This window comes from Pelodiscus sinensis, chromosome 1 (assembly GCF_052426305.1).
Source record: "Pelodiscus sinensis isolate ZL-2025 chromosome 1, ASM5242630v1, whole genome shotgun sequence".
NCBI classification, from domain to species: Eukaryota; Metazoa; Chordata; order Testudines; family Trionychidae; genus Pelodiscus; species Pelodiscus sinensis.
In genome coordinates, this window is record NC_143052.1 from 361,424,542 (window position 1) to 361,445,170 (window position 20,629).

Genomic DNA, 20,629 nt, shown 5'->3' on the forward strand with positions numbered 1-20,629 from the left:
TATCCACGAGGCCACACAGCTCTGCACTGTGCACTCAGCTCCTGGGGACACCTTGCTGGAGTTTCTGCCCCTCCGGGGAGTCCTGGCCCTTTCCCTGAGCTGGAGGGGGCAATGAGGGCCCTGTCAGGGCAGGCGCACCCCCCACCATCACTACTTTGTATTTACTGACATGGGATTCCAGCTGCCATGGCACTGCCCATCCCCCTGGCAGGTCCAATCTCTCCCCAGCTCCTCACAGCTCTGTGCTCCTGACGGACCCCAACGACTTCTCCCCTCCTCCACTGTCCTGAGCATGAAAAAGTACGTCCCCAAGATGGGAGCCAGCTTGGATCTTGCTAGCCCGGCTGTCCCTGTCTGCTGTGGGGAGAGCAGCCCGGTCAGCCTGGCGCTGCCTTTTCTGGCTGTCCTGAGCTGGGAAAGGCCTCTTGCAGCATGAATACGTCGCCTGGGTCTGAGAGATCCACTTCCATCCCTGTGGCACAAGGGAGATGGAACCAACTGCCCCCAGAGCCACCAAGTGAGGGAGCAGAGGGGATTAAATGCAATGGCGAGGGCTGGAGAGACTGGGACCACTTTGGGGAGGCGCCTGGCCTGGCCAACGTCAGGGATGGGGATACCGGCTGTGAGAGGAGGGTCAGGCCTATATCGGATGGGGATATCTGCTGTGTGAGGAGGGTCAGAGGGACAGAGGGACAGGCCTATATCGGGTGGGGATACCAGCTGTGTGAGGAGGGTCAGGGGGACACAGGGGCAGGCCTATACCGGACGGGAATACCGGCTGTGTGAGGAGGGTCAGGGGGACACAGGGGCAGGCCTATACCGGACGGGGATACCGGCTGTGTGAGGAGGGTCAGGGGGACACAGGGGCAGGCCTATACCGGGTGGGGATACCGGCTGCGTGAGGAGGGTCAGGGGGACAGAGGGGCAGGCCTATACCGGGTGGGGATACCAGCTGTGTGAGGAGGGTCAGGGGGACACAGAGCCAGGCCTATACCAGACGGGGATACCGGCTGTGAGAGGAGGGTCAGGGGGACACAGGGGCAGGCCTATACCGGGTGGGGATACCGGCTGTGTGAGGAGGGTCAGGGGGACACAGGGGCAGGCCTATATCGGACGGGAATACCGTCTGCGTGAGGAGAGTCAGGGGGACACAGGGGCAGGCCTATACCGGGTGGGGATACCGGCTGTGAGAGGAGGGTCAGGGGGACACAGGGGCAGGCCTATACCGGGTGGGGATACCGGCTGTGAGAGGAGGGTCAGGGGGACACAGGGGCAGGCCTATACCGGGTGGGGATACCGGCTGCGTGAGGAGGGTCAGGGGGACACGGGCAGGCCTATACCGGGTGGGGATACCGGCTGTGTGAGGAGGGTCAGGGGGACACAGGGGCAGGCCTATACCGGGTGGGGATACCAGCTGCGTGAGGAGGGTCAGGGGGACACGGGCAGGCCTATACCGGACGGGGATACCGGCTGTGAGAGGAGGGTTAGAGGGACAGAGGGACAGGCCTATACCGGACGGGGATACCGGCTGTGTGAGGAGGGTCAGAGGGACACAGGGGCAGGCCTATACCGGGTGGGGATACCAGCTGCGTGAGGAGGGTCAGGGGGACACGGACAGGCCTATACCGGGTGGGGATACCGGCTGTGTGAGGAGGGTCAGGGGGACACGGACAGGCCTATACCGGGTGGGGATACCGGCTGTGTGAGGAGGGTCAGGGGGACACAGGGGCAGGCCTATACCGGGTGGCGATACCGGCTGTGTGAGGAGGGTCAGGGGGACACAGGGGCAGGCCTATACCGGACGGGGATACCGGCTGTGTGAGGAGGGTCAGGGGGACACGGACAGGCCTATACCGGGTGGGGATACCGGCTGCGTGAGGAGGGTCAGGGGGACACAGGGGCAGGCCTATACCGGGTGGCGATACCGGCTGTGTGAGGAGGGTCAGGGGGACACAGGGGCAGGCCTATACCGGGTGGGGATACCGGCTACATGAGGAGGGTCAGGGGGACACAAGGACAGGCCTATACCGGGTGGGGATACCGGCTGCGTGAGGAGGGTCAGGGGGACACAGGGGCAGACATATACCGGACGGGGATACCGGCTGCGTGAGGAGGGTCAGGGGGACACGGACAGGCCTATACCGGACGGGGATACCGGCTGTGTGAGGAGGGTCAGCGGGATACAGGGGCAGGCCTATACCGGGTGGCGATACCGGCTGTGTGAGGAGGGTCAGGGGGACACAGGGGCAGGCCTATACCGGGTGGGGATACCGGCTGCGTGAGGAGGGTCAGGGAGACACAGGGGCAGGCCTATACCGGGTGGGGATACCGGCTGCGTGAGAAGGGTCAGGGGGACACGGGCAGGCCTATACCGGGTGGGGATACCGGCTGCGTGAGGAGGGTCAGGGGGACACAGGGGCAGGCCTATATCGGACGGGGATACCGGCTGCGTGAGGAGGGTCAGGGGGACACGGGCAGGCCTATACCGGGTGGGGATACCGTCTGCGTGAGGAGGGTCAGGGGGACACGGGCAGGCCTATACCGGGTGGGGATACCGGCTGCGTGAGGAGGGTCAGGGGGACACGGGCAGGCCTATACCGGGTGGGGATACCGGCTGCGTGAGGAGGGTCAGGGAGACACAGGGGCAGGCCTACATCGGACGGGGATACCGGCTGCGTGAGGAGGGTCAGGGGGACACGGGCAGGCCTATACCGGGTGGGGATACCGGCTGTGTGAGGAGGGTTAGGGGGACACGGGCAGGCCTATACCAGGTGGGGATACCGGCTGCGTGAGAAGGGTCAGGGGGACACGGGCAGGCCTATACCGGACGGGGATACCGGCTGCGTGAGGAGGGTCAGGGGGACACGGGCAGGCCTATACCGGGTGGGGATACCGGCTGCGTGAGGAGGGTCAGGGGGACACAGGGGCAGGCCTATACCGGGTGGGGATACCAGCTGCGTGAGGAGGGTCAGGGAGACACAGGGCCAGGCCTATATCGGACGGGGATACCGGCTGCGTGAGGAGGGTCAGGGGGACACGGGCAGGCCTATATCGGGTGGGGATACCGGCTGTGAGAGGAGGGTCAGGGGGACACGGGCAGGCCTATACCGGGTGGGGATACCGGCTGCGTGAGAAGGGTCAGGGGGACACGGGCAGGCCTATACCGGGTGGGGATACCGGCTGCGTGAGGAGGGTCAGGGGGACACGGGCAGGCCTATACCGGGTGGGGATACCGGCTGCGTGAGAAGGGTCAGGGGGACACGGGCAGGCCTATACCGGGTGGGGATACCGGCTGCGTGAGGAGGGTCAGGGGGAAACAGGGGCAGGCCTATACCGGGTGGGGATACCGGCTGCGTGAGGAGGGTCAGGGGGAAACAGGGGCAGGCCTATACCGGGTGGGGATACCGGCTGCGTGAGGAGGGTCAGGGAGACACAGGGGCAGGCCTATACCGGGTGGGGATACCGGCTGTGTGAGGAGGGTCAGGGGGACACGGGCAGGCCTCTACCGGGTGGGGATACCGGCTGCGTGAGGAGGGTCAGGGGGACACGGGCAGGCCTATACCGGGTGGGGATACCGGCTGCGTGAGAAGGGTCAGGGGGACACGGGCAGGCCTATACCGGGTGGGGATACCGGCTGTGTGAGGAGGGTCAGGGGGACACAGGGGCAGGCCTATACCGGGTGGGGATACCGGCTGCGTGAGGAGGGTCAGGGAGACACAGGGGCAGGCCTATATCGGGTGGGGATACCGGCTGTGAGAGGAGGGTCAGGGGGACACGGGCAGGCCTCTACCGGGTGGGGATACCGGCTGTGTGAGGAGGGTCAGGGGGACACAGGGGCAGGCCTATACCGGACGGGGATACCGGCTGTGTGAGGAGGGTCAGGGGGACACGGGCAGGCCTATACCGGATGGGGATACCGGCTGCGTGAGGAGGGTCAGGAGGACACAGGGGCAGGCCTCTACCGGGTGGGGATACCGGCTGCGTGAGGAGGGTCAGGGGGACACGGGCAGGCCTATACCAGACGGGGATACCGGCTGTGAGAGGAGGGTCAGGGGGACACAGGGGCAGGCCTATACCGGGTGGGGATACCGGCTGCGTGAGGAGGGTCAGGGGGACACAAGGACAGGCCTCTACCGGGTGGGGATACCGGCTGCGTGAGGAGGGTCAGGGGGACACGGGCAGGCCTATACCGGGTGGGGATACCGGCTGTGTGAGGAGGGTCAGGGGGACACGGGCAGGCCTATACCGGATGGGGATACCAGCTGCGTGAGGAGGGTCAGGGAGACACAGGGGCAGGCCTATATCGGACGGGGATACCGGCTGCGTGAGGAGGGTCAGGGGGACACGGGCAGGCCTATACCGGGTGGGGATACCGTCTGCGTGAGGAGGGTCAGGGGGACACGGGCAGGCCTATACCGGGTGGGGATACCGGCTGCGTGAGAAGGGTCAGGGGGACACGGGCAGGCCTATACCGGGTGGGGATACCGGCTGCGTGAGGAGGGTCAGGGGGACACAGGGGCAGGCCTATATCGGACGGGGATACCGGCTGCGTGAGGAGGGTCAGGGGGACACGGGCAGGCCTATACCGGGTGGGGATACCGTCTGCGTGAGGAGGGTCAGGGGGACACGGGCAGGCCTATACCGGGTGGGGATACCGGCTGCGTGAGGAGGGTCAGGGGGACACGGGCAGGCCTATACCGGGTGGGGATACCGGCTGCGTGAGGAGGGTCAGGGAGACACAGGGGCAGGCCTACATCGGACGGGGATACCGGCTGCGTGAGGAGGGTCAGGGGGACACGGGCAGGCCTATACCGGGTGGGGATACCGGCTGTGTGAGGAGGGTTAGGGGGACACGGGCAGGCCTATACCAGGTGGGGATACCGGCTGCGTGAGAAGGGTCAGGGGGACACGGGCAGGCCTATACCGGACGGGGATACCGGCTGTGTGAGGAGGGTCAGGGGGACACAGGGACAGGCCTATACCGGGTGGGGATACCGGCTGCGTGAGGAGGGTCAGGGAGACACACGGGCAGGCCTATACCGGACGGGGATACCGGCTGCGTGAGGAGGGTCAGGGGGACACGGGCAGGCCTATACCGGGTGGGGATACCGGCTGCGTGAGGAGGGTCAGGGGGACACAGGGGCAGGCCTATACCGGGTGGGGATACCAGCTGCGTGAGGAGGGTCAGGGAGACACAGGGGCAGGCCTATATCGGACGGGGATACCGGCTGCGTGAGGAGGGTCAGGGGGACACGGGCAGGCCTCTACCGGGTGGGGATACCGGCTGCGTGAGGAGGGTCAGGGGGACACAGGGGCAGGCCTATACCGGGTGGGGATACCAGCTGCGTGAGGAGGGTCAGGGAGACACAGGGGCAGGCCTATATCGGGTGGGGATACCGGCTGTGAGAGGAGGGTCAGGGGGACACGGGCAGGCCTCTACCGGGTGGGGATACCGGCTGCGTGAGGAGGGTCAGGGGGACACGGGCAGGCCTATACCGGGTGGGGATACCGGCTGCGTGAGAAGGGTCAGGGGGACACGGGCAGGCCTATACCGGGTGGGGATACCGGCTGCGTGAGGAGGGTCAGGGGGAAACAGGGGCAGGCCTATACCGGGTGGGGATACCGGCTGCGTGAGGAGGGTCAGGGAGACACAGGGGCAGGCCTATACCGGGTGGGGATACCGGCTGTGTGAGGAGGGTCAGGGGGACACGGGCAGGCCTCTACCGGGTGGGGATACCGGCTGCGTGAGGAGGGTCAGGGGGACACGGGCAGGCCTATACCGGGTGGGGATACCGGCTGCGTGAGAAGGGTCAGGGGGACACGGGCAGGCCTATACCGGGTGGGGATACTGGCTGTGTGAGGAGGGTCAGGGGGACACAGGGGCAGGCCTATACCGGATGGGGATACCAGCTGTGTGAGGAGGGTCAGGGGGACACAGGGGCAGGCCTATACCGGACGGGGATACCGGCTGTGAGAGGAGGGTCAGGGGGACACGGGCAGGCCTATACCGGATGGGGATACCGGCTGCGTGAGGAGGGTCAGGGGGACACAGGGGCAGGCCTCTACCGGGTGGGGATACCGGCTGCGTGAGGAGGGTCAGGGGGACAGAGGGGCAGGCCTATACCGGGTGGGGATACCGGCTGTGTGAGGAGGCTCAGGGGGACACGGGCAGGCCTATACCGGATGGGGATACCAGCTGCGTGAGGAGGGTCAGGGAGACACAGGGGCAGGCCTATATCGGACGGGGATACCGGCTGCGTGAGGAGGGTCAGGGGGACACGGGCAGGCCTATACCAGACGGGGATACCGGCTGTGAGAGGAGGGTCAGGGGGACACAGGGGCAGGCCTATACCGGGTGGGGATACCGGCTGCGTGAGGAGGGTCAGGGGGACACAAGGACAGGCCTCTACCGGGTGGGGATACCGGCTGCGTGAGGAGGGTCAGGGGGACACGGGCAGGCATATACCGGGTGGGGATACCGGCTGTGTGAGGAGGGTCAGGGGGACACGGGCAGGCCTATACCGGACGGGGATACCGGCTGTGTGAGGAGGGTCAGGGGGACACAGGGGCAGGCCTATACCGGACGGGGATACCGGCTGTGTGAGGAGGGTCAGGGGGACACGGGCAGGCCTATACCGGATGGGGATACCGGCTGCGTGAGGAGGGTCAGGGGGACACAGGGGCAGGCCTATACCGGACGGGGATACCGGCTGTGTGAGGAGGGTCAGGGGGACACAGGGGCAGGCCTATACCGGGTGGGGATACCGGCTGCGTGAGGAGGGTCAGGGGGACAGAGGGGCAGGCCTATACCGGGTGGGGATACCGGCTGTGTGAGGAGGGTCAGGGGGACACGGGCAGGCCTATACCGGGTGGGGATACCGGCTGTGTGAGGAGGCTCAGGGGGACACGGGCAGGCCTATACCGGATGGGGATACCGGCTGCGTGAGGAGGGTCAGGGGGACACAGGGGCAGGCCTATACCGGGTGGGGATACCAGCTGCGTGAGGAGGGTCAGGGAGACACAGGGGCAGGCCTATATCGGACGGGGATACCGGCTGCGTGAGGAGGGTCAGGGGGACACGGGCAGGCCTATACCAGACGGGGATACCGGCTGTGAGAGGAGGGTCAGGGGGACACAGGGGCAGGCCTATACCGGGTGGGGATACCGGCTGCGTGAGGAGGGTCAGGGGGACACAAGGACAGGCCTCTACCGGGTGGGGATACCGGCTGCGTGAGGAGGGTCAGGGGGACACGGGCAGGCCTATACCGGCTGTGTGAGGAGGGTCAGGGGGACACAGGGGCAGGCCTATACCGGACGGGGATACCGGCTGTGTGAGGAGGGTCAGGGGGACACAGGGGCAGGCCTATACCAGGTGGGGATACCGGTTGTGAGAGGAGGGTCAGGGGGACACGGGCAGGCCTATACCGGATGGGGATACCGGCTGCGTGAGGAGGGTCAGGGGGACACAGGGGCAGGCCTATACCGGACGGGGATACCGGCTGTGTGAGGAGGGTCAGGGGGACACAGGGGCAGGCCTATACCGGGTGGGGATACCGGCTGCGTGAGGAGGGTCAGGGGGACACAGGGGCAGGCCTATACCGGACGGGGATACCGGCTGCGTGAGGAGGGTCAGGGGGACACAGGGGCAGGCCTATACCGGGTGGGGATACCGGCTGCGTGAGGAGGGTTAGGGGGACACAGGGGCAGGCCTATACCGGGTGGGGATACCGGCTGCGTGAGGAGGGTCAGGGAGACACAGGGGCAGGCCTATATCGGACGGGGATACCGGCTGCGTGAGGAGGGTTAGGGGGACACAGGGGCAGGCCTATATCGGACGGGGATACCGTCTGCGTGAGGAGGGTCAGGGGGACACGGGCAGGCCTATACCGGACGGGGATACCGGCTGTGTGAGGAGGGTCAGGGGGACACGGGCAGGCCTATACCGGACGGGGATACCGGCTGTGTGAGGAGGGTCAGGGGGACACGGGCAGGCCTATATCGGGGGAGGGGAGGATACCGGCTTGAGAGGAGGGTCAGGGGGACACGGGCAGGCCTATATCGGGGGGGGGGGGATACTGGCTGTGTGGGGGGGGGGGACACAGGGGCAGGCCTATACCGGACGGGGATACCGGCTGTGTGAGGAGGGTCAGGGGGACAGGGGCAGGCCTATACCGGACGGGGATACCGGCTGTGAGAGGAGGGTCAGGGGGACACGGGCAGGCCTATATCGGGGGAGGGGGGATACTGGCTGTGTGAGGAGGGTCCAGGGGACACAGGGGCAGGCCTATACCGGGGGGGGGGGGGGATACCGGCTGTGAGAGGAGGGTCAGGGGGACACGGGCAGGCCTATATCGGGGGGGGGGATCCTGGCTGTGTGAGGAGGGTCAGGGGGATACAGGGGCAGGCCTATACCGGAGGGGGTACCGGCTGTGAGAGGAGGGTCAGGGGGACACAGGGGCAGGCCTATATCGGGTGGGGATACCAGCTGTGTGAGGAGGGTCAGGGGGACACGGGAAGGCCTATATCGGGGTGGGGAGAATACCTGCATTGCTGAAGACCCAGGTGGAGATGTTGGCACCTGAGCTCATGATGTACTCCACATCCAGACTGGCCTCTAGCCCCGCCTTTCCCGACCCTTGGTGCCCGACCACCTGGTCCACCTGGGAGCGGTGCCCAAAGCTCCTTGCGAAGAGCTGCATGAACTCAGCCAGGTCCGCAGGGTGAAAATACTGCTCTAGGAACTGTGGGGACAAGAAGCGAGGCTGTAATGTTCTGCACTCTGCCTGGACTCCCAGACCTGGATACAGGCCAGAAGCGAGCACAAGCCCTGCAGGGATCCCACAGGCTGTCCCTAAGCCTGCTTCACACAGGCCAGGCACTCTTATGCGACGTGTGTAACCCTGGGTACATGGGCACAGACCAGACACTGTTACGGGGCGGATATAACCACAGACTGAGGTGGAGATGGATGTTGGAGAGGGACACGTTGAGAGTTGCTGGGTTAGGTTCAAAGGGATAGAAAACAAGGGTGATGTCTACTACAGGCCACCTACCCAGGTGGAAGAGGTGGATGAGGCTTTTTTTAAACAACAAACAATCATCCAAAGCCCAAGATTGGGTGGGGATGGAGGAAGTCAGCTATCCAGACATATGTTGGGAAACTAACACAGCAGGGCACAGGCTATCCAACAAGTTCTTGGACTGCATTGGAGACCACTTTTTAATTCACAAGGTTTAGAAAGGTACTTGGGGGGAACCTGTTCTAGATTTGATTTTAACAAATAGGAAGGAGCAGGTTGAGAATTTGAAACTGGAAGGCGGCTTGGGTGAAAGTGATCATGAAATCACAGAGTTCATGATTCTAAGGAATGGTAGAAGGGAGAACAGCAAAATAGAGACAGTGGATTTCAGGAAGGCAGATTTTGGTAAGCTCAGAGAGCTGGTAGGGAAGGTCCCATGGGAAGCAAGACTCAGGGTGTGTCTAGACTACTGAGTTTTGTCGACAAAAGTGGACTTTTGTCGACAAAACTAAACCTGCGTCTACACTACCGCTGAGTTCTGTCGACATAACGTTGACAGAACTCAGCAGTTTTGTCGACGCTGGTAAACCTCATTTTACGAGGCATAACGCCTTCTGTCGACAGAGTTCTGTCGACAGAAGGTGTTATTGCCTGTAGGGTTGCGTCTAGACTACAGGGTTTTGTCAACAAAGCAGCTTGCTTTGTCGACAGAACTGAATGTGTCTAGACGCTCTATGTCGACAGAAGTTTTGTCGACAGTATCTGTCGACAAAACTTCCGTCGACAAAACCCTGTAGTCTAGACGTACCCTCAGAGAAAAAACAACTGAAGAGAGTTGGCAGTTTTTCAAAGGGACATTCTTAAGGGCCCAAAAGCAAGCTATTCCGCTGCATAGGAAAGATAGAAATTATGGCAATAGGCCGCCTTGGCTTAACCAGGAGATCTTGCATGATCTAAACATCACAAAGGAGTAATATAAAATGAGGAAACTAGGATAAATTACAAAGGATGAATATAAGCAAACAACACAGGAATGCAGGGTCAACATTAGGAAGGCAAAGGCACAAAATGATCTTAATCTAGCTAGAGACATACAGGGTAACAAGACGACATTCTATAAATATATTACAAGCAAAAGGAAGACCAAGGACAGGGTAGGCCCATTTCTCCGTGAAAAGAGAGAAACAATAACAGGAAACTTGGAAATGGCAGAGTTGCTCAATGACTTCTTTCTTTCGGTCTTCACCAAGAAGTCTGAAGAAGGAATGCCTATCACAGAGAATGCTAGTGGGAAGGGGGTAGGTTTAGAAGATAAAATTAAAAAAGTACAAGTTAAAAATTACTTAGAAAAGTTAGATGTCGGCAAGTCACCAGGGCCTGATGAAATGCATCCTAGAATACTCAAGGAGCTGACAGAGGAGGGATCTGAACCTTTAGCTATCATTTTTGGAAAATCATGGAAGTTGGGAGAGATTCCAGAAGACTGGAAAAGGGCAAACAGAGTGCCTATTTGTACAAAGGGAAATAAGAACAACACAGGAATCTACAGACCAGTCAGTTTAACTTCTGTGCCAGGAAAGATAATGGAGCAGGTAATTAAGAAATTCATCTGCAAACACCTGGAAGATAATAAGGTGATAGGGAACAGCCAGCATGGGTTTGTAAAGAACAAATCATGTCAGACCAATCTGATAGCTTTCTTTGATAGGACAACGAGTCTTGTGGATAAGGGAGAAGCGGTGGATGTGGGATACCTAGACTTTAATAAGCAGTGCTCGACAAATAGTGTAATATACTCGCCCATGGTGAGTAGATTACACCCTGGAAGAGCCGGCGCAGAGCAATCTGCGCATGAGCAGAGCACAGAACCGCGCGGCTGGCGAGTGGGTCTTGCCGCCGTTCGGCGAGCCCTGTTAATAAGGCATTTGATATGGTCTCATAAGATCTTCTTATCAACATACTGGGCACATACAACTTAGATGGGGCTACTATAAGGTGGATGCATAACTGGCTGGATAACCCTTCTCAGAGAGTAGTTATCAACAGTTCACAATCCTGCTGGAAGGGCATAACAAGTGGGGTTCTGCAGGGGTCTGTTCTAGGACCAGTTCTATTCAATATCTCCATCAACAATTTAGATATTGGCATAGTGAGTACACTTATTAAGTCTGCAGATGATACCAAGCTGGGAGGGGTTGCGACTAATCTGGAGGATAGGGTCATAATTCAAAATGATCTGGACAAACTGGAGAAATGGTCTGAGGTAAATAGAATGAAGTTTAAAAAAGATAAATGCAAAGTGCTCCACTTAGGAAGGAACAATCCGTTTCCCACACACAGAATTGGAAGCGACTGTCTAGGAAGGAGTCCTGCAGAAAGGGATCTAGGGGTTATAGTGGACCACAAGCTGAATATGAGTCAGCAGTGTGACGCTGTTGCAAAAGAAGCAAACATGGTTCTGGGATGCATTAATAGGTATGTTGTGAGCAAGTTGTCACGTTACTGGAATTTGAGGGAAGCAGCCAGATCATGGCTGCACCCATAGATGGGGGTGCTGGCCCCAACAATGGTATAAAAGGGGGCCATGTGGGGTACTGAATGGGAGCTTATTGTTTGCTGATCCTGTGTACGCTATTTATGTGAGTGTATAATGTCTGTGTGTGTAGGTAAGAATCTGTAATCTGTGTGAAAGCTGAATATTTCTCTGAATGTGGTTGAGCATTGCTACGGACAGGCTGATTAGCGAGGCCCTGTGGGACAATGGCACTCGATGAGCCAAGGACACACCTAAAGCATGAGGGCGGACACCTAAGAGCTGCCAGCAGAGAGAGGCTGAGGGCCAGGTGACCGGCTTCAGCCAAGAGGAGGCCAGGAAGGGGGTCTAAAGAGGCCATGTGGTCGATGCCATTTTGTTCTCAGCTCAGCACTTCATCCCAGAGGCAGCACTGCAGGGATCGAAGAGCCCGGAAGACCTGTGAACCCATCCTGATCCTAGGATGTGCAACAAGAACTTTTAAACCAGCAGCTGTAACATCTCTGCTAGAGCCTGCATCGAGAACTGGGATATTCGATGCATGTAACGTACTATTCCTTTAACAACCTCACTCTCATGCTTTTCTTTCTTGTGATAATAAATCTTTAGTTGTTAGATGCTAAAGGATTGGCCCAGCGTGATTTGTGGGTAAGGTCCAAAGGGTAAATTGACCAGGGATCTGTGGCTGGTTTCTTGGAACCAGACAGAACATGTTCGGGGTAGGTGGGATTGGGTGCTAGGACCCCCCACCTGTGTATGAGGCCCGGGGCCATCTGAGGCACGGATATTGCTGGGGTGTCGGAGAAGTTTCCGCTCGGGAGGCTTCAGGCAGGCTGCTGGAGCACTCTGTGAGACTGGTTTGTGGCCTGTTTGGAGAGGTCACCAGTCTGGGGGCTGTAAGGAGACCCGGAGTTGAGCAATTCGCCCTGAGCGGACGCCCTCAGCTGTGCCCAGACATGGCCCGGTCTGCCACACAAGTCACGAGAAGTCATTCTTCTGCTCTACTCTGCGCTGGTTAGGCCTCAATTGGAGTATTGTGTCCAGTTCTGGGCACCGCATTTCAAGACAGATGTGGAGAAATTGGAGAGGGTCCAGAGAAGAGCAATGAGAATGATGAACGGTCTAGAGAACATGAGCTAGGGGGGAAGGCTGAAAAAATTGGGCTTGTTTAGTTTGGAAAAGAGAAGACCGGGAGGGGACATGATAGCGGTTTTCAAGTATTTAAAAGGGTGTCACAGGGAGAACGGGGGAAATTTGTTCTCCTTGGCCTCTGGGGACAGGACAAGAAGCAATGGGCTTAAATTGCAGCAAGGAAGGTTTAGGTTGGACATTAGGAAAAACTTCCTGCCTGTCAGGGCGGTGAAACACTGGAATAAATTGCCTAGGGAGGTTGTGGAATCCCCATCTGTGGAAATATTGAAGAGCAGGTCAGACAGACATCTATCAGGGATGATCTACACAGTGTGTGGACCTGCCATGCAGGCAGGGAGCTGGACTCGATGAACTTTCGAGGTGCCTTCCAGTCCTAGTATTCAATGATGGTCTATGATTCCATACCTGAGCACAGGCCGGGTGCTGTTACGGGGGCTGTTACCACAGGTACCGGGGCACAGGCAGGGCGCTGTTACAGGGGTGTAACCACAGGTACCGGGGCAAGGCAGGGCGCTGTTACAGGGGTGTAACCACAGGTACTGGGGCACAGACCAGGTGCTGTTACAGGGGTGTAACCACGGATACCGGGGCACAGGCCGGGTGCTGTTACGGGGGGTGTTACCGCGGGTACCGAGGCACAGGCCTGGCGCTGTTACAGGGGTGTAACCACAGGTACCGGGGCACAGGCCTGGCGCTGTTACGGGGGGTGTTACCGCGGGTACCGGGGCACAGACCAGGTGCTGTTACAGGGGTGTAACCATGGGTAATTGGGCACGGGCCAGGTGCTGTTACGGGGGGTGCTACCGCAGGTACAGAGGCACAGGCCGGGTGCTGTTACGGGGGGTGTTACCTCGGGTACAGAGGCACAGGCCGGGTGCTGTTACAGGGGGGTGTTACGCAGCTACCTGGGCACAGGCCTGGCGCTGTTACGGGGGGGTGTTACGCAGCTACCTGGGCTGCTACGGGGGGGTGTTACCGCGGGTACCGAGGCACAGGCCGGGTGCTGTTACGGGGGGTGTTACCGCGGGTACCGGGGCACAGACCAGGTGCTGTTACAGGGGTGTAACCACAGGTACTGGGGCACAGGCCGGGTGCTGTTACGGGGGGTGTTACCGCGGGTACAGAGGCACAGGCCGGGTGCTGTTACGGGGGGGTGTTACGCAGCTACCTGGGCACAGGCCTGGCGCTGTTACGGGGGGTGTTACCGCGGGTACAGAGGCACAGGCCTGGCGCTGTTACGGGGGGTGTTACCGCGGGTACAGAGGCACGGGCCGGGTGCTGTTACGGGGGGTGTTACCAGGGGTACAGAGGCACAGGCCTGGCGCTGTTACGGGGGGTGTTACCGCGGGTACAGAGGCACAGGCCGGGTGCTGTTACTGGGGGTGTTACCGCGGGTACAGAGGCACAGGCCTGGCGCTCTTACGGGGGGTGTTACGCAGCTACCTGGGCACAGGCCTGGTGCTGTTACGGGGGGTGTTACCGCGGGTACAGAGGCACAGGCCGGGTGCTCTTACGGGGGGTGTTACCGCGGGTACAGAGGCACAGGCCTGGCGCTCTTACGGGGGGTGTTACCGTGGGTACAGAGGCACAGGCCTGGCGCTCTTACGGGGGGTGTTACCACGGGTACAGAGGCACAGGCCTGGCGCTGTTACGGGGGGTGTTACCGCGGGTACAGAGGCACAGGCCTGGCGCTGTTACGGGGGGGTGTTACCGCGGGTACAGAGGCACAGGCCAGGTGCTGTTACGGGGGGTGTTACCGCAGATATAGAGGCACAGGCCTGGCGCTCTTACGGGGGGTGTTACCGCGGGTACAGAGGCACAGGCCTGGCGCTGTTACGGGGGGTGTTACCGCGGGTACAGAGGCACAGGCCTGGCGCTGTTACGGGGGGGTGTTACCGCGGGTACAGAGGCACAGGCCGGGTGCTGTTACGGGGGGTGTTACGCAGCTACCTGGGCACAGGCCTGGCGCTCTTACGGGGGGTGTTACCGCGGGTACAGAGGCACAGGCCGGGTGCTGTTACGGGGGGTGTTACCGCGGGTACAGAGGCACAGGCCGGGTGCTCTTACGGGGGGTGTTACCGCGGGTACAGAGGCACAGGGCGGGTGCTCTTACGGGGGGTGTTACCGCGGGTACAGAGGCACAGACCTGGCGCTCTTACGGGGGGTGTTACCGCGGGTACAGAGGCACAGGCCTGGCGCTGTTACGGGGGGTGTTACCGCGGGTACAGAGGCACAGGCCTGGCGCTGTTACGGGGGGGTGTTACCGCGGGTACAGAGGCACAGGCCAGGTGCTGTTACGGGGGGTGTTACCGCGGATATAGAGGCACAGGCCTGGCGCTCTTACGGGGGGTGTTACCGCGGGTACAGAGGCACAGGCCGGGTGCTGTTACGGGGGGTGTTACGCAGCTACCTGGGCACAGGCCTGGCGCTCTTACGGGGGGTGTTACCACGGGTACAGAGGCACAGGCCGGGTGCTGTTACGGGGGGTGTTACCGCGGGTACAGAGGCACAGGCCGGGTGCTCTTACGGGGGGTGTTACCGCGGGTACAGAGGCACAGGCCTGGCGCTGTTACGGGGGGTGTTACCGCGGGTACAGAGGCACAGGCCTGGCGCTGTTACGGGGGGTGTTACCGCGGGTACAGAGGCACAGGCCGGGTGCTGTTACGGGGGGTGTTACCGCGGGTACAGAGGCACAGGCCTGGCGCTCTTACGGGGGGTGTTACGCAGCTACCTGGGCACAGGCCGGGTGCTCTTACGGGGGGTGTTACCACGGGTACAGAGGCACAGGCCTGGCGCTCTTACGGGGGGTGTTAGGCAGCTACCTGGGCACAGGCCTGGCTGTTATTGGGCGATGCTCCAACGTCCCGCTCCGTCAGGTTGTATCTCTGGCGAATGACAGCAGGCGTGACGCCCAGATGGAACGCTGCCCTCCCGTGCTGGTCCCGTGCTGCCATGTCCTGCTTCCCCAAGGGGGTGTTCACCACCATGCTCTGCGCAGGGAACCGATGCAGCCCCCCCACTGGTGCCAAGGAGAAAGCAAAGGGTGCAGGGTTAGCGCCTGTCGCTGGCGGGGGGAGGGTTCTAGCTCCTCCTCCTTTGTGGTCTCCATAGGAGCAGCGAAAGCTCGTGCAGCATGGGCCAGGCACTGCAGGACGGGCAATGCCTCTGTGCTGCAGACACAAGGCGCTTGGTTACGAGAGGCCACAAGCACATCTCCTCGCCGCCCCTGCATTGCTCCTGGGGAGCATCCTGCTCCACATGCTCCGGTGTGTTCGCGTATGTGCTGAGCAGCTGCTGCTCCTCAACCCACCGCCCTCCCGGCTGCATGGAAGCGGCAGGTAACACCACCCCATCCCTTGCAGGGGCTAGGCCCCCGGCCAGTTCCCACCACATGGCCGGAGCAGAGACCCTGGGACCGGCTGGGGACAGCGGGGCCCACGCTTGGCAGCATGAGGGCCAAGGCTTCTCCCAGGCCCTGCCTGGGCACGAAGAGGGTGCAGCGGCTGAAACCGGCAGGAGCTAGCTGGGAGCAGTGGGGGACATGCAGCCCTCCCCCCCGGCCCAGGGCAGCTCATACCAAAGTCGATATGCTCGGCCAGCTCCTCGGGGAGGCTGTAGGGGACCGGGGAGCGCACAGCACTACGCTGGCCGCTCACATAGCGATGGAACTGGGCTCCTGGCAGGAGGCGCTCAGCCATGCTGCAAGAGAAAATCAACGCACCTCATCAGCCTGGACCAGAGGGGGAGCAGCTCCCTTCTCATCCCTGGGAACTCAGGCCTAGCATGGCCTCGCTCACTCCCTGGACACAAACTGGCCCCCTGAATGGCCGGGTCCTCTTAATTCTCTAGCCTGGGGCCTGTCATGCTGCTCTGCTATCAGGACAGCCCCCTCCCCCTCTGGCCCGCCAGCACTTGCACTCACTTCCCCCAGCCCCAGCCTTGTCTCCTGGAAATGTGCATCTGTCCCGCTCCGCACAAGCTCCTGGAAGGCCTGTCATTTCCCAGAATGAGCTATGCACAGCCCTGCTACTCCACAGGGAGCATCCCACACACTCCCTCAAGCACAAGGGGAGCAGAACAAGAGGTGCATTCACCACAGAAAGGTAGGCCCCGAGTTCTTGTGCAGAAAAGTCAGGACTTTACAAAACGAAAACAAAGGAGCAAAGTGCAAGGAAACTACGAACTTCACAGGCAAAGTGAACTCAAAGCAAAGGTTCTGTCTCAGCACAGCCTGGGCCTCCTCCCCTTAGCAGCTGATGTCATGAGCAGAGATGGAGGACTAGAGACGGGCATTGGAGGCCACCATCTCGCAGCCCTGGTTCACACACCAAAGTTACAAAGATCCGGAGGGGGAACCGGGTTAGTCTGTAACTGAAAGAACTTAAAAAACAGCAAACAGCCTAACAAAAATGTAGATGGTATCATGAGTTTTTGTGGGCACAACCCACTTCTCCAGATAAATGGAGCTAAGGGGTCCAAGGTACAAATAGCAGAGAAAGGGGATGGGGAGGGATAGAGAAGGGAAAAAATGGAGACAAAATATTGTTAATTAGTGTCTATGCTACATGAGACTAACCGAGTGGGCTCTAAGTACCCGGTGAAGCTTGATTGGTGCCTGGCATCCAACCCCGAGGATTCGCCCTGAGCAGATGCCCTCAGCTGTGCCCAGACTCGGCCCGGTCTGTCACACCGGGCCAGGCTCCACAGGATAGCCCTGGAGTTCTTCTGGCCAGGAATGCACTGGGTCTCTGCAGGGGTCTTGTGTCTTCCCCTGGAGGGCCTGGTCTGCCTGCGCAGCCAGGTCTGGACCTTCTGCCTCCAGGCCCTGCAGAGACTCCTCTATGGTGCAGGTAGTCTGGCATGGAGCACTTTGGTGCTCACCTTCCTCCACCCCCTCCGACACGACCAGCAGCTCTTATTCATCCACCCGAGGGGTCTTCCGTAAGACCTCTCAGAGTTGCCGGAATTCTACCAGGAACTCCTCCAGGCCTGGAAGCTGTTCTCAGCGACCAGGTCTGTTGTGACCACCGAGGGAGGAGATCTCCTCACGGAGCCCCAGCTCCACAATCCAGCCTTGTGCGTGCAGGTGGCGGAGTCTCCCTCGGTGCGCCGGCAGCTGATCCTGGCAGAGACCTCCAAGGTCAGAGACATCTTGGACTACGATGGGGGGACTGGGTGGATCCCTGAGCGCTCGCTCAGCGCATGGGGCTCTCCACTCCCTGAACCTCTCTGCGCCTACTCCAGGAGGTGAAGGTGGCTTTGTCTCAGCCCGCTCTCGACTTCCTGCAGCAATCCCTGCGAGGGGGGACGCCCCACCCCGCCCCCACTGAAAGCCCTCAGGCCCTTTCTCTTGGGCCCCTGTTCCATGGGCTCCCTCGCCCCGGCTTCCCCCGCCCTGGACCAGCAGCCAGCTGCAGGATCTGCAGCTAGTCTGTTTCCAAACCATGCCCAGAAACCACCTGTACACACTTGTGCTCCACACATTACACTTCCTCACCCTCGTGTCCCTCCCCAACACCAAGTGGTGGGACTCCTTAAGACCTGTTGAGGGTGGGGGACCCCGAAGGGCCAGCATGTATTCCACCCTAATCCCATGGCCCATCGGGGACATCAGTTGGTGGCTCCTTCACGGAGCCGTGAGCACAGGCGTGTACCTGGTGCAGTTCACCCCCTCCCTGACGCCTGCCCCTTCTGCGGCGGAAGGGAAAACCTGGCAGACGAATATCCGGAATGCGCCAGGGAGCCTGGCGTCAGCTTTCATGCGGCGTTTCAAAGCAGTGCCGTGTGTAGCCCAGGATCAGCTGGGAATCCCGTTGACCCCGGGCTCTGAGCAGCGCTGCCACATTGAAACACTGCAGGGAGCCTGGCGTCAGGTTTCATGCGGCGTTTCAAAGCAGTGCCATGTGGAGCCCGGGATCAGCTGGGAATCCCAGGCTCCACTCAGCACTTTCACCTTTGAAGTGTAACAAACACCTTAGGTCATTAATAAAGATATTGAACAAAACTGGTCCTAGAACCGAACCTTGGGGCACTCTGCTAGAAACCGACCGCCATCCTGACATCGAGCCGTTGATCACTACCCGCTGGGCCCGGCCTTCTAGCCATCTTTCTATCCATCTTACCGTCCATTTATCCAATCCACAATCCCTTAACTTGCTGGGAAGAATATTGTGGGAGACCATATCAAAAGCCTTGCTGAAGTCCAGGTATATCACATTCACTGACTTTCCCACGTCCACAGAGCCAGTTACCTCAGCATAGAAGTTGATCAGATTGGTCAGGTAATTGGTCAGGAAACATGCTGCTTTCTAAACCTTCCCCCTCTTACTGACTCTTTTCTCTCTCCCAGCCAGATGCTGTAGCATCTTTTGCCCTTTGTAAAAGGATCTTGCAAGGGAAAGTTCTCTGCTTTTCTCTCTCTCAGCCACCCTCCCTGCACTCTCTACACTGGCATCGCTAAGAAAAAGGTCTCTAGATCTCTTGCTGGCTTTTTCTGTATTTTCCCTCAGCCATTTAAGTTGCTCACTAACAAAAGAAGAGTCTGTCTCCATCTTGCTGTTTTTCTGCCGTGCACTGTCTTTCCTCCTGACTTATATTTCCCTGTTTTATTTAATTAGCCTTTTGCTTTTTTAAATTTGTCAATTTTTAAATTCTTTGCTTTTTTCAAACTTTTTCTTTAAACTCCTTTCCCCTTACTCAGACTAACCAATTTTTCTTTTCTTCCATAACCTTGCTCCTTACTCAACCTAACCAATTTATTTTGAATTTTTTTACTTTTCATTCTTTTTAACTCTTAAAGGCTGTGTCTAGACTGGCAAATTTTTCCGCAAAATCATCTGCTTTTGCGGAAAAACTTGCCAGCTGTCTACACTGGCCGCTTGAATTTCCGGAAAAGCACTGACGATCTCATGTAAGATCGTCAGTGCTGTCCGGAAATACTATGCTGCTCCTGTTCGGGCAAAAGTCTTTTTCCGAGAGACTTTTGCGCAAAAGGGCCAGTGTAGACAGCACAGTACTGTTTTCCGCAAAAAAGCCCCGATCACGAAAATGGCGATCGGGGCTTTTTTGCAGAAAACTGCGTCTAGATTGGCCACGGACGCTTTTCCGCAAAAAGTGCTTTTGCGGAAAAGCATCCTGCCAATCTAGACGTGCTTTTCCGAAAATGCTTTTAACTGAGGGGAGGGGGACAGGGCAGGAGAAGAAAGGGGAAGGCACCAAGGACAGGGTGGAGGAGAGACACGTGCCAGGGGGCCAAGTGGAGACAATGAGGAAAAGGGCAGGAGGAGTGAGGGGAGATGTCAGTGGGGGTGGGAGGGTGGAGGGGACAGGATGATGCTGGGAGAGGAGAGGGGAGGGGTATTGGGGGCAAGAGAAGGGGAGGGGGAGGGGGGAGGGCTGGGAAAAGGGTTGAAAGGAAAGGCGGGGATGGAGCAAGTCAAGTGTGAAGGCACGGAAGGGCCTGAGGGGAACTGGGGCAGAGGGTGGTAAGGGGGTGGGCATCAGAAAAAAGAGGGTAAGGGGGGCAGGGGCAGTGAGGGAAGGGGGAGGCACCAGGAAGAGGGAAGGGGAAGGGGCAGGTGCCAGGGGATTCTGGGGGTGAAGCAGAAGGGCAGACACATGGAGGGGAGGGACCAGAAACAGAGGACGCAGGGCAGGTGTGTAGTGGGTGGTGTTAGGAGAGGGGATGAGGAGGGTAGCTCACATGATCAGAGTGGGGCTACTGGAGGAGTGGGCACAGGGAGGAGAGAAGGGCTGGTGGAGGGAGGCAGGTCTCAGGAGGGCTGAGGGCAGTGAGAAGGGCAGGAGACAGGACAGCAGAGGAGGGTGAGGGGTTGGGGGCAGCAGGCACCAGGGGAGCTGATGGAGCAAGGGGAGGAGACAGGGCAGCAGAGGGAAAAAGTAGAGGGTTATACGATATTTATTA

At 59.8% G+C, this 20,629-nt stretch overlaps 1 protein-coding gene across 2 annotated transcripts in view; it reads right to left on the minus strand.

The window, feature by feature from the left end:
• The window catches only part of TPP1 (tripeptidyl peptidase 1), a 44,527-nt gene that overhangs the window by 7,441 nt on the left and 16,457 nt on the right, over positions 1 to 20,629 (minus strand). For both annotated transcript variants that reach the window (XM_075917303.2, XM_075917304.2), the window contains exons 5-7: positions 16,283 to 16,404; positions 15,528 to 15,724; positions 8,543 to 8,741 (exon numbers count right to left, since the gene is read on the minus strand). In XM_075917303.2, the coding sequence (XP_075773418.2) occupies positions 8,543 to 8,741; positions 15,528 to 15,724; positions 16,283 to 16,404 (518 nt within the window). The remainder of the gene's footprint in view (positions 1 to 8,542; positions 8,742 to 15,527; positions 15,725 to 16,282; positions 16,405 to 20,629) is intronic.